This window comes from Oncorhynchus nerka, linkage group LG2 (genome assembly GCF_034236695.1).
Source record: "Oncorhynchus nerka isolate Pitt River linkage group LG2, Oner_Uvic_2.0, whole genome shotgun sequence".
In the NCBI taxonomy this organism is placed as follows: domain Eukaryota; kingdom Metazoa; phylum Chordata; class Actinopteri; order Salmoniformes; family Salmonidae; genus Oncorhynchus; species Oncorhynchus nerka.
Window position 1 is genome coordinate 27,504,941 of NC_088397.1, and position 14,518 is coordinate 27,519,458.

The window sequence follows — 14,518 nt, forward strand, 5'->3', positions numbered from 1 at the left end:
TCAACTAGTTACAAGTAAACGAGTTAGGTTCTCAATTGAAACATTTTTTTTGCATTTGTTGAAACCAAACATATGATTCAACGCCAACTGTTATATTTGATTATTAACAAACCTATATTTCAAGTTGCAACCTACTGTATTTATTTTAACACTCAACTTACTTATCTCCTTTGGTTAAACCTAATAACTAACACAAATACAAACTAATATTTAACGTAAATAAAACCCATCTTTTAATCTTTGTATGGACCACAGAGTTGCCAGCACTTGTTAAACACTAATGTGGGCACATAAATTCACATTTCATAAAGACTTTTAATGAAGTAAAAGTTGATGGCCAATACCCTAGACAAATATACAAGGTGTATTAGCAACTGATGATATTATATTATAATGCCATTCACAAGCACACACACACACACACACACACACACACACACACACACACACACACACAGTGATACATTTCTCCTCGACACCACTGTGCATTTTATTACAGGGCAGATTAATCTATATGTATTAGCTTCATAGTAAAGTTCAACAGAGCAAAGGCCCCAGTTATACACCTCACATGCTGACCAGACTGCACACGTCGCGTGCGCATCGGAAAAGAAATGTAGAAATCCATGATATTCAATTATTGCACCCACACTGCTCGTGCGCGCGCCAACGAACGTCTGTGATCCCAAGGGCTAAAATAGAAACATTTTGATTATACTTTTCTATTTTTGACACAGATCGCGCTGAAAGTCCTGCCTCTCCCATCTCCTCATTGGTTTATAGAAGCAGGTACCCAAGATTCATCTCCTCATTGGCTATACCCACGTGGGTAATTGAAAGATTAAATGTTTTGCCGGTTGTCGTGGTAATACTATGAAAGTTTAGATGCGGTCACCATATAAGTTCAAAGAGGAAAAAGCCTGGAAGGAGAGATGACTAGAAACGATTCGGTTGGCCGTTTTATGTGTGGATTCATTGTCGGAGTAGAGGACCTTGTGCATTTCAGGTAAAATAACAACTCAATGTTTATATCCCAGGACAAATTAGCTAGCAACAGCAAGCTAGCTAAATAGGACAAATTAGCTAGCAAGTGAAAGCTAACTAGCTAAATTGCCATACATGTTTAATGATTTCCGACCTGTCCCCAAATGAATGTAATTGGTTCAGAGTTTGTTTTGATATTTTAACCTGCGTGTCGTGATCGCATTTGGTGTAGGGGGACAAATAAATGTATGCACGTGTCAGAATAACCTGATTATGAATCAGATTTGGTTTGAGGGCATTTGAGGGGGGGGGGATATAATTTATTCACAAAAGTTGTGCACTGAGCCTTTACTAGTCCTGTATTAGCAGACCGATATAGCTGTCTGTAGCATGAACAAACTTTATTTTTCAGCATCCCCTCCCCCCACCCAAACTACTTCAAATGGCTATGTTTAAGGGGATCTAGGGGACTGGAGGTTACCACAGCACAGCACAACACCAGACCCTCCTGTCAATCGCTTTCTATAACTCCCTGGCACCCTCAGGCTCGGGGTAGGAAGCGCAGGTTGATGGGTTTGGATGGGATGAGCAGTGTTCTAGTCTTGGGCTCTGTGGTCGGGGCCCCATCCTCTGACTGGATCTCATAATGCTGCATCAGCTGTAGAGGGGGGACAAGAGTTCAAGTTCAAGGGTTTAGTGTTAATGAGCCACCTGGTTGTCTGACGTCTCTCTAGCCAGAGAATCAGTTTACAACCATAAAATTAAGTCTCTATAACGTCCCATGCCAACTGGGATAGTAAAAGCAGAATATTGCCCCACAATGGGGTTCGTCACACCTGTTCCCACACACTCTTAGATTGCTGCTGGGGATTTACCATTAGCAAATCACCACAGATGATGGACGAAATCCAACAACAATTACCTCCAACAGTCTGTGGTAACATAATTTTGGCACTGACGGCTTTTTATTACTCAACACTTCCTTGACAATCTCAATGAAATACTTCTCTTACTCACCCTGGAGAGGGCAAAGTACATCTCTAGCTCTGCCACTCTCTTGCCCACACAGGCTCTCACGCCCACCCCGAAGGGTATAGAGCTGTAGGGATGGTGTTGGTACGACTCTGGGTCCCCTCGCAGCCAACGGTCAGGCCTGAAACACTCTGCATCCACAAACTCCCCCTCGTCATGACTGGCAGCATAGTGACAGAGATGGAACTGGGTCTGAGAGAGGGGAATAGGAAGTAGGAGACATACAGTAAGGAGAGCGACTGACAGAATTTCATGGAAATGACATCTCATCCTTTGGGGAAAGAAATGGAGATTTCTTAAGTATTGACAAAGGTGAAAGAGAGAGATTGGGAACCAGTAGTTGTCCACAACAACTTCATTGTCTACGGTTAGACGGCCATTCCCTGGAACTACAGGGTACATTCTGAGAGAGAGAGAGAGAGAGAGAGAGAGAGAGAGGAGAGAGAGAGAGGGGAGAGAGAGAGAGAGAGGGGAGAGAGAGAGAGAGAGAGAGAGGGGAGAGAGAGAGAGAGAGAGAGAGAGGGGAGAGAGAGAGAGAGAGGGGAGAGAGAGAGAGAGAGAGGGAGAGAGAGGGGAGAGAGAGAGAGAGAGAGGGAGAGAGAGGGGAGAGAGAGAGAGAGAGAGAGAGAGAGAGCATCAGCGACATGGGGAGCCTCTGTAGGACTGCCTTATATAAACCTGTGTGTGGCCAGGAATGTTCAGTATGCCAGACCTGCCAACCCTGTCCAACTTTTTTAGAGTACCAGACGCGCGCAGCAATTTGGAGATTCAACTCGCAAATTTAGTGCAAAGGCATTTTAGAAGCATTGCCTCTGTAATACCGGACACTCACTCATTTTTCATCGTACAATCTTCTAAACTCCCGACTCCAATTAATGCCAAGACATTTATTTTTGATTATACTTTTGTAATGCTCTTTGTGACGTGGATCATAATTACAGTCTATCAGGTTGCGTGATCCTCGTCATGTTACGTGGAAAATACAACTAATGGGACGCAGTATTAAATGTACATCACACTCGCACAAATGTGGCCAGTTATTTGTCGTATTTGCATTTAATTTCTTTCACTAGCAAATGCGAGTGAACTGTTGACACTTTAGAGCCCACTGAACATCCATCTTATGTTCGCTAACGTTAGCTTGAAACAATTAGTGATCACCTTCCCACAACACATGGAGTCGAAAGGGGATTTGTCCATGTGTTTACGTACAGCTGATAGTCTTCAAACTCAGCATCACAACAAACAGGAGAGGCAGACACCGGGTAGCTACGTCCAATAATGATGTATTCATCTGCATGTCTGTTGACACAAACTCTGTACATGTCTGTGTGTTGCAGCTCGAGAATTGGGATGTTAGTGGATTTATTTTTATTTATTTTTTAAATTAAAATCAGGCCCTATTCATTACCTGCGTACATGGACAGAGAATTGCGTAGTTGGTACCCCATATTTCGTGCATGTTGACAGGTCTGGTCACATTGGTATTTGGTAAAGTTTTGATACCGGAGAGTTGGCAATGGCAGGTTGTGATTCTGACCTAGATGGTGTTATTGAGCATTTGAATCATTCGAAAATCAAGGACACACAGGATAAATGGCTATGACCATATAGGAAGAGGTGGAGGGGGCCAATTTCCTTCTATAAGCCTGTCATCCAGGACCTCTATACCAGGCGGTGTCAAAGGAAGGCCCTAAAAATTGTCAAAAGACTCCAGCCACCCAAGTCATCAACTGTTCTCTCTGCTACCGCACGGCAAACGATACCGGAGAGCTAAGTCTGGGAGCAAAAGGCTCCTGAACAGCTTAAGCCCCAAGCCATAAGACTGCTAAATAATTCACCACTGGACTATCTGCATCGACCCTCTTTGACACATACTTACTCTAAACACATACACACACTCACCCACGGATAACATGTACACACAGGCACCCACTTGCCGCACACACATCACATACGCTGTTGCTTCCGTCTTATCTATGCTGTTGCCTGGTCACTTTAGCCCTTCCGATATGTACATCTCTACCTCAATTACCTCATACCCCTGCACATTGACTCCGTATTGGTACCCCGTGTACATAGCCAAGTAAATATTACTCATTGTGTATGTATTCCTCGTGTTATAATGTTTTTATTTATTTATTAATAAAACATATATATTGTATTCTGCATTGTTGGGAAAGGCCGTGAGCATTTCAGAGTTAGTTTACACCTGTTCTTTACGAAGAATGTGACAATTAAAATTTGAACACACCATTCAGGTTATATAAGGACATTACTCCCCTCCCTCCTTACATAAACTGTCCAAAAAGCATGCCCCATGCCTCCACCTTGACCCTCTGCACTCCGGATTAAATGCCAACATGTTATCTCACTTATCAGTCATCATCAGTATAATTAGGGAAAGGAAAATGCAAGCACACAGGCAGAAAAACTCTTTGACCAGGCATGCTCAAAACAAGAGGCCAGTTGCAGGTCACCGTTCTTGGCGTGCGTGTGTTCACCTCAGAACCTGCATGTGTGTACGTGTACATGCATCCGTGCCTACGTGCGTGTATTCACCTCAGAGTCTCCTTGATGACAGCCTTCAGGTAGGGCATCCTGCTCAGGTCCTCTGATCTGGGCTGCTGTCTTCCCGGACACACGGACATGATCTCACGGTACAGCCTGTCCTGAGACGCGGCGTCGCGAGCCAACTCGTACAACGCCCACGACAAGGTGTTGGACGTCTGAGGCGAAAGGAGAAGGACGATAGAAAGAAAGAGGGGTTTACTTAGAGTGAAGTGATATGATATATACTGAACAAAAATCTGAAAGCAAGCTGATTGAACAGCACGACCATTACATAGGTGCACCTTGTGCTGGGGACAATAAAAGTCTGTTATAAAATGTGCAGTTTTGTCACACTACACTGCCACAGATGTCTCAAGTTTTGAAGGAGCGTGAAATTGGTATGCTGACTGCAGGAATGTCCACCAGAGCTGTTGCCAGAGAATTGAATATTCATTACTCTACCATAAGCAGTTTGAGGATGTCAACGTTGTAAACAGAGTGCCCCATGGTGGCGGTGGGGTTATGGAACAACGAACACAACTGCATTTTATCGATGGCAATTTGAATGCACAAAGATGCCGTGATGAGATCCTGAGGCCAACTGTCGTGCCATTCATCCGCCGCCATCACCTCATGTTTCAGCATGATAATGCACGACCCCATGTTGCAAGGATCTGAACACAATTCCAGGCATTTCACCCATTGAGCATGTTTGGGCTAATCCAAATCGACGTGTACGACAGCGTGTTCCAGTTCCCGTCCATAACCAGCAACTTAGCACAGCCATTGAAGAGGAGTCAGATAACATTCCACAATCCACAGCCTGATCAACTCTATGTGAAAGAGATGTGTCGCGCTGCATGAGGCAAATGGTGGTCACGCCAGATACGCCCCTACTTTTCTCTCATATTCTTATTATTTTTACCCCTTTTTCTCCCCAATTGGTAGTTACAGTCTTGTCCCATCGCTGGAACTCCCGTACGGACTCGGGAGAGGCGAAGGTCGAGAGCCATATATCCTCCAAAACACGACTCTACCAAGCTGCGCTGCTTCTGGACACACTACTCGCTTAAGCCCCACCAATGTGTCAGAGGAAACACAGTATATCTGGCGACCGTGTCGGCGTACGTGAGCCCGGCCAGCCACAGGAGTTGCTAGAGCACGAGGGCCAAACCCTCCCCTAACCCGGACGACGCTGGGACAATTATGCGTCGCCTCATGGGTCTCCCGGTCGCAGTCGGCTGCGACACAGTCCGGGATCGAACCCGGATCTGTAGTGACGCCTCAAGCACTGCAGTGCCTTAGACCGCTGCTCCACTCGGGAGGCCGTACTTTTTCTTTTAAGGTATCTGTGACCAACAGATGCATATTTGTATTCCCAGTCATGTGAAATCCATAGATTAAGGACTAATTCATTCATTTCAAATGACCGATTTCCTTATATGAACTGTAACTCTATAAAACCTTTGAAATTGTTACGTTTTAGATTTTTGTTCAGCGTACTTTATCGTCCCTGAGGGGAAATTTGACTTGGACAATTAAAGTGCTGATGTTTCAACAAAAAAATATATTCAAAGTTGAGGGAGTGGTGGAGGCTGTATCAGAGACTAGTTATCAAGTGATCATCAACATTTATTGACATCAATTCATCATAAAATCAGCAGAGGAAATGACTTTGGAACAGTAGATCATTTCAAGTGACATCTAGTCATTGAAAAAGACCATCTCAAGTGTGAACACTGATTTCCAGTGAGCAAAACACATTTATCTCTATGACGTAACATAAAAGGTGGAATAAATAGAGCTCGAGACTTGCGCTTTACTCGGCAACAGATCCCAGAAAGCAGCAAGTGACGCCTGAGAAAAACAAGACTGCACCAGGGAATGCAGCCAGGCAGGTCATGTAGTGTTTGTATGGTTACTGTGTATCTGTCTGTGGTTCTGTGAGTGCATTTTGTACCCTCTAAAATTAATACAAAGTTACACCGCGAATATATATGTCTACAAACTAAAGCAAATGTTTTTAGTATTTATGGCCCGGGGAGAATCGTGTAATCTTAAAGCCAAAATACACCTCCACCCTACAAAAGCCTCTGACTCCATCACTTCCCCCATTCCCTAGGACATGTCCAGTAGGCACAAAACAGAAGAAAACATTTTGAAATGAAGAGGAAATAATATAGTTTTGCCATTGAGCAATCCACATGTTCGCTTTCCATTTCAAAAGGTTTGTTAACGGTGTACCCTACTGAACGTGACCCTGCTGTTGTGTATGGCACCCCCCTCCTCTCTGTATGACCTCCCATGACCCTCTCCTCTCACCGTGTCCACTCCGCCCAGCAACAGCTCTGTGATGCTGATGTACACCTCTCCCAGGGTCAGTTTATCACAGGACAGCAGGTAGGTGAGATACATCCCGTCCAACTTCTTCCCAGCAAGCACCTGGGCATCCATCTGCGCCAACTTATGGTCAATCAGACCCTGAGCTGAGGGTTTATGTAGAAATACATTGAACACACACGTTCATGCAGGGGACGCACACAAACACACACTGAACAAAGCTCAACAGTGAGTTTCCTTTGGCAGACGGGTTGCCTCCCACACTAACAAAGTTCCCACATAGGTCTGCGATTTCCGACCCGTCTCAACAGTGCTTAGCGACTGACAGTGGCTGATGTGACAGGGAAAGCCCTTGTGCAATAGAAATAACCGTACGCTTGCATTGTGGAGGTCGAACCTACCATGTCTACTTTCCGACCTTTAAGTCTGCTTGTCGCTCAATAGAAGGAGCCCCGGACATTATTTGCAAACATACCTACAGCCACCAGGTCGTCCCAGGCTTGGACAAATCGTTTCCAGAAGGGCAGGACGTTGCGTGTCCAGAGCGGGAGGAAGAGGACGGTCTCAGACAGGGTTAGCATGTTGTTGGCTGCAGCGATGAACTTCAGCGTGTCCTTAGGGATCTCCTCCTGCAGACAACCCAGCCGCGTCTCAAACAGGATGGAAGAGATCCCTGCAGGGGCGGAGAGAACAGTTGGAACAATGAGGACGACACAGAGCTGGTGGGATTCTCGGTATCCTAGATGCATATCTCCTGCCGTTGTGCCCCCGAGCAAGGCACTTTACCTAAGCTGCAGACTCTGGCTTCCAACCCCACTGGGTGTGTGTGTGTTTCTGAAGGGGTTAAAAGCATAAATAATACTGAATGAACCAATGGTATCACACCTTCAAAGCCAAACTTGTAGAGCTCTGCGGTGAGGTCTGGTACGGTGGTGTGGTCCTGACTGCGGAGGCGGAGCCTCTCAATACGCTGTAGCAGGTCCCCTACCACCTGGTGGATGACAGGCGCGTACGCAGACACCTCCGCTAGCTTCAGCATCTTTGGATTCAGGACACTACGGATACGGTACCACTGTGGGCCTTTACTGTAGGAGAGGAGAGGAGAGGAGAGGAGGGGACAGACACTGAATCTACAGTGGATATTCAGAATAAAGGGGTGGAGATCTATCTACAGGTCATGGCCAAAATAAAGGAAAAACTTGAAGGATACAAAGTATATTAAACGCAGCTGCTTCCACACAGTAAGCAATGAACATCCCAGATCGCAGCCCAATTGAACACTTATGGAAGATTATAGAGCAGCGTCTGAGACGGCGTTTTCCACCACCATCAACAAAACACCAAATTATGGCATTTCTCATGGAATAATGGTGCCAAATCCCTCCAATAGAGTTCCAGACACTTGTAGAATCTATACCAAGGCACATTCAAGCTTTTCTGGCGACTAGTGGTGGCCCAATGCCCCATTATATTGCCCCAATGCCCCATTATGTTGGCCCAATGCCCCATTATGTTGGCCCAATGCCCCATTATGTTGGCCCAATGCCCAATTATGTTGGCCCAATGCCCCATTATGTTGGCCCAATGCCCCATTATGTTGGCCCAATGCCCCATTATGTTGCCCCAATGCCCCATTATGTTGCCCCAATGCCCCATTATGTTGGCGTTTCCTTTATTTTGGCAGTTACCTGTAGGTTAGATTAATGATGCTGGAGGTGGAGGGTTACTACTGAAACAAGTTTACCTGTAGAGTTAGGATTTCCTCAAACCAGACCAACATTGCTTTTACCCAAGGCAATGATTTATTACCAATAACTGTCATAGTGTATCTTTGAAGCATAGGGTGTAAGCAATGTTCCCTCTAAGCTGCGCACCTCCCCCAGGATGCCGCGCAGAGGAAATGCCATGCAGAGACGTAAGAGATTGAACTTCACTGAGTTCGCCGCATTAGTTTGCACTATATAGATTACCGTTTTCTCTGTGATTGAATCAAAAGGATAAACTGGGTGGTTCGAGCCCTGAATGCCGATTGGCTGACAGCCGTGGTATATCAGACTGTATATAATCACGTCGGTCGCCGGTTTATAATAGCAATAAGGCACCTCGGGGGTTGGTGGTATATGGCCAATATACCATGGTGAAGGGCTGTATATCCAGGCGTTGTGTCGCTAGTTGTAGGCAGAGCCAGTGTGCAACAGAGTATAATTATTTGGGTGGGGGTAGCCCATGAGCGGTCTTTCAATCGCCCGCGAGTGAAAGCGCTTTTCAGATCAGTTCAGAGCACGCATGTGCACATTTGTTGATATTCTTTGCTAGTTAGCGAGTTATTTGCCCAGTTATTGATAATTATAAACTGGGTGGTTCGAGCCCTGAATGCTGATTGGCTGACAGGCGCGGTACATCAGACAAACATTTATTTTTACTGCTCTAATTACGTTGGTAACCAGTTTATAATAGCAATAAGGCACCTCAGAGGTTGTGGTATATGGTCAATATACCACGGCTAAAGGCTGCGTCCAGGTACTCACGACACAACAACATCCCTTAGCCGTGGTATACTGGCCATACACCACAACCCCCGAGGTGCTTTATTGCTTAAATATAGGTCAGCAATGGGGAGTTACCCCTCCCTACAAGAGCACAAAACGTGTAGGCCACATTTCAAGCTCTCTTTGAAATGCTAATCAGCTTAAAAGCTTACATCGTAATTAAAGGGGCAGTGCTGTATTTTGAAACACGCTTGCATATCCTACATTGTCTAAGTCTCTGTATGGCAATAATAAATTGTATTTTGTAAAGTGGTTTCTAGCATCATACAACAGAATGTACTGTCACCCTATAGTGTCACAGGCCAAGTAAAACATGATTAATATCAAGCGTTGCATAATGTTAAAAACATGATTAAAAATCGAATGCAGTATGGGCCTGCATTGAACATCACATATAGGCTACTGTAGGCTATATCACGGAAATCTAAAGCTATTTCCACGCTCAAATAGCCACAATAGCCTATTGGCTACTGTCTAAAACTGTAATGGTACAGCCGCAGGGTTTACTGTAAACGTGCCGGAAGTTGCACAAAATCCTCACAACAGTTTCCGCTCACGAGAGCAAATATTTCCTCAGTGCGCCAAAAAAATTAGGAAACAGTGTGTGTAAGTATTAACCCTTTCCTTCACCCAATCTAAGGAATAGTCATTGATGTGGTTCATCGGCCACTCACTCCACATGGAGTCCATAGGCCTGTCCCCTCATATCGCGGTACTCCTTCCAGTGTGGCAGCTCTGTCCGGACCGGGTAGCGGCCCTCCTGACGGATCACCTGGGATATGAGCTCTGGGGACGCCACGTTCACCACATCAAACGGGCCGAACCGCGAGCGCCAGATGGGCCCGTACAGTTTCTTGTGTTCAACCTGGGTTGGGGGCAGAGTAGAAGATATTTGATTCTGGAAATGTACACAAAGATGTTTGAAATGCACAGTGAGACAGTCCTATATAATGATATTTAATATGAATGAATGATTCACAAAATATACACCGAGTATACGAAACATTAGGAACACCTGCTCTTTCCATGACAGATTGACCAGATAAGTCCAGGTGAAAACTATGATCCCTTATTGATGTTACCTGTTAAATCCACTTCAATCAGTGTAGATGAAGGGAAGATGGCAAGTTGAAGATGGATTTTTAAGCCTTGAGACATGGATTGTGTATGTGTGCCATTCAGAGGGTGAATGGGCAAGACAAAAGACTGAAATGCCTTTGAACAGGGTATTGTGGTAGGTGCCAATTGCACCGGTTTGTGTCAAGAACTGCAACGCTGCTGGGTTTTTTTCCACTCTCAACAGTTTCATGTGTGTATCAAGAATGGTCCACCACCCAAAGAACATCCAGCCAACTTGATCTAACTATGGGAATCATTGGAGTCAAAGTGGGCCAGCATCCCCATGGAATGCTTCTGACACCTTGTAGTCCATGCCCTGACAAATGGAGGCTGTTCTGAGGGGAAAAGGGGGTGGACTCAATATTAGGAAGGTGCTCTTAATGTTTTGTACACAGTGTGGTGTATATTTACTAAAAATAACAGTTTATAAACTACTTATTATCCTAATTAGTCAAATCAACCTCTAGTTTAATAAACCATGAATCCAGGTGCATAACTTCTGGGGTCATGATCCCACTAATATCAGAGCGAATTTGACCTCCTAAATAAAATGCTATGATAATTTGATGGATGTGAAATGATTTAACCACCTTAGGTACTGGCTTTCTACACAGTACTACTAAATTCCAAATGTTATGACTGGATCACCCCTGGTAAACACCCCTGATATTTTTGAAATAGAGCAAGTTTCTATTGCGAAGTGACATCTCGCATGTGAGTCCTATTTATCAAAATGACTGATAATTTGTGGCATTGTGGGAGGAAAGCACTCATGTTTATACAACCTAATAATCGCCCTGAGAATACTTCCAGAACCACCTTCATCTTTTATTTCAATTAAGAAAATCTACCAAATAAATTGGCCTACCCTAGTCTTTATTAATATTAATATACATACAGTTGAAGTCTGAAGTTTACATACACTTAGGTTGGAGTCATTAAAACTCGTTTTTCAACCCCTCCACAAATGTATTGTTAATAAACTATAGTTTTGGCAAGACAGTTAGGACATCTACTTTGTGCACGTGTAACAGTATAACTTTAGACCGTCCCCTCGCCCATACCCGGGCGCGAACCGGGGACCCTCTGCACACATCAACATCAGTCACCCTCGAAGCATCGTTACCCATCAGTCCACAAAAGCCGCGGCCCTTGCAGAGCAAGATCTCAGAGCAAGTGACGTCACCGATTGGAACGCTATTTGGCACGCACTATTCCACCGCTAACTAAGCTAGCCGTTTCACATCCGTTACACACGACACAAGTCCCTTTTCCAACACTTGTTTACAGACCGATTATTTCACTTATAATTCACTGTATCACAATTCCAGTGGGCCAGGGGTTTACATACACTAAGTTGACTGTGCCTTTAAACAGCTTGGAAAATTCCAGAAAATTATGGCATGGCTTTAGAAGCTTCTGATAATTGACATCATTTGAGTCAATTTGAGGTGTGGCTGTGGATGTATTTCAAGGCCTACCATCAAACTCAGTGCCTCTTTGCTTGACATCATGGGAAAATCAAAAGAAATCAGCCAAGACCTCAGAAAAAAACATTGTAGACCTCCACAAGTTTGGTTCATCCTTGGGAGCTATTTCAAATGCCTGAAGGTGTGACCACGTTCATCTGTACAAAAAATAGTACGCAAGTATAAACACCATGGGACCACGCAGCCGTCATAACACTCAGGAAGGAGACGTGTTCTGTCACCTAGAGATGAACGTATTTTGGTACAAAAATAGCAAATCAATCCCAGAACAGCAGCAAAGGACCTTGTGAAGATGCTGCAGGAAACAGGTACAAAAGTATCTATATCCATAGTAAAACGAGTCTTATTTCGACATAACCTGAAAGGCCGCTCAGCAAGGAAGAAGCCACTGCTCCAAAACCGCCATAAAAAAACCAGACTACGGTTCGCAACTGCACATGGGGACAAAGATTGTACTTTTTGGACAAATGTCCTCTGGTCTGATGAAACAAAAATAGAATTCTTTGGCCATAATGACCATCATCATGTTTGGAGGAACAAGGGGGAGGCTTGCAAGCCGAAGAACATAATCCCAACCGTGATGCACAGGGGTGGCAGCATCATGTTGTGGGGGTGCCTTGCTGCAGGAGGGACTGGTGCACTTCCAAAATAGATGGCATCATGAGGGAGAACAATTATGTGGATATATTGAAGCAACATCTCAAGACATCAGTCAGGAAGTTAAAGCTTGGTCGCAAATGGGTCTTCCAAATGGACAATGACCCCAAGCACACTTCCAAAGTTGTGGCAAAATGGCTTAAGGACAATAAAGTCAAGGTATTGGAGTGGACATCACAAAGCCCTGACCTCAATCCTATGGAAAATTTGTGGGCAGAACTGAAAAAGCGTGTGCGAGCAATAAGGCCTACAAACCTGACTCAGTTACACCAGCTCTGTCAGGAGGAATGGGACAAAATTCACCCAACGTATTGTGGGAAGCTTGTGGAAGGTTACTCAAAACGTTTGACCCAAATTAAACAATTTAAAGGCAATGCTAGCAAATACTACTGAGTGTATGTAAACGTATGACCTACTTGGAATGTGCTAAAAGGAACAAAAGCTGAAATAAATAATGTTCTCTACTATTATTGACATTTCACATTCTTAAAATAAAGTGCTGATCCTAACTGACCGAAGACAGGGAATTTTTACTAGGATTAAATGTCAGGAATTGTGAAAAACGGAGTTTAAGTGTATTTGGTTAAGGTGTATGTAAACTTCCAACTTCAACTGTACATGTGACATAGCACAGCAGTAAACTGGTCTATTTCACCATTGTTATTTTCTTCTTCTTGATTTCAATAGGTAAGGGAAACCAGCTACTGGTGTTTACGTACTGCTTCTTGATCGAGTAAAAGGTATTCTTATACCATATTTTTGTGCAACAATAGTTTAAATTCATTCAATTGGCGGAGGTGAGACTGAAAGAGAGAGCACTGGTTGAGAGTGCTGCAGTTATCAATCGTGATCATGGTCACAGCTCTATTGAAAACGTATCATTCTACACATTTAACGCCTGCTTCATTGTGGACTTTTCACTGAAATTAGATGTTGGCCTACCTGCATCTAGCTCAGCAAACCATGTCAAAATTGAATTGCGATTATAAACCCAGATTTTAGTCAGTAGTGTATACCTATTGAAATAAGTACATCTCGCAAATAGGTCATTTATAACGGTTTGTAGTCTTAACATCTGCCACAAAATAACGGCAGACCATGTACCACCTGAATGACCAAAATGTAATTATGTTCTAATTACGTTGGTCACCAGTTTATATAAATAAGGCACCTCAGGGATTTGTGGTACACCTCTGGTCTTATTGTTTAATCATAGCAGTCGTCAAATCAAGTTACATCGACATCCTTTGATGGAAAATGATCTGGATAGTTGAATAAGAGCGATTTACCTCTTTAATTCGCTCGATAACGTGCACTCAGGACACGTATGAAACTAGACATACTTGGATGAAAGAGTAGCAGAAATTAGAGATTGTGGAATTCATTTTACCTGCATCGCATGGCTCTTATCTGCATATCCCTTCACGAACAGCCAATACACCGTTGTGGCCAAACTAGGTCCGTGTAGATCGTCTATTGTTTTGCACTTCTCCGGAGTTGTTTCTATCGTTGTCTGCAATTTTTGTCCCACGTGTCTGCTGGCACCGGACTTGAACCTCCGACCACCAGACACAAAGCCGTCCAGCACCACTGACAGTTTCTGGCCGTGGTGAACTGTGAGTCGGAGCGGCCTGGTCACCGCCGCAGGGCTACACATGTTGAGTGGAGCGCATACAAATTAATTCTATCATCTGTGGCTTTTTAGTAGTTTGCCCTGCAGCACATTGGGACTCGCCCATACGTTTCACATTTCAACGTCACGTGCACAAGTACAGTGAAATGCCTTTCTTGCAA

The 14,518-nt window shown here is 44.2% G+C and overlaps 1 protein-coding gene across 1 annotated transcript; it reads right to left on the bottom strand.

Annotated features, from left to right (window-relative positions):
* Window positions 1–209: 209 nt before the first annotated feature.
* LOC115133470 (sterol 26-hydroxylase, mitochondrial-like) lies at window positions 210–14,422 on the bottom strand. The gene is made up of 8 exons (XM_029666734.2): window positions 14,115–14,422; window positions 10,133–10,323; window positions 7,795–7,994; window positions 7,385–7,582; window positions 6,892–7,055; window positions 4,579–4,745; window positions 2,002–2,419; window positions 210–1,642 (listed from the first exon to the last, which is right to left on the bottom strand). The coding sequence occupies exons 1-8, from the start codon at window positions 14,379–14,381 to the stop codon at window positions 1,526–1,528; spliced, it is 1,722 nt and encodes a 573-aa protein (XP_029522594.2). The 5' UTR covers window positions 14,382–14,422; the 3' UTR covers window positions 210–1,525.
* Window positions 14,423–14,518: the final 96 nt, after the last annotated feature.

Bases quoted from the DNA above. Each gene is read 5' to 3' on its own strand.
- LOC115133470 (XM_029666734.2), bottom strand. From the start codon at position 14,381: ATGTGTAGCCCTGCGGCGGTGACCAGGCCGCTCCGACTCACAGTTCAC. The intron at 4,746-6,891 runs GTGAGAGGAGAG...CTTTCGCCTCAG, and splicing joins TGCTGGGCGGAGTGGACACG to ACGTCCAACACCTTGTCGTG. The intron at 2,420-4,578 runs GTGAATACACGC...TCTCTCTCTCAG, and splicing joins GTCATCAAGGAGACTCTGAG to AATGTACCCTGTAGTTCCAG.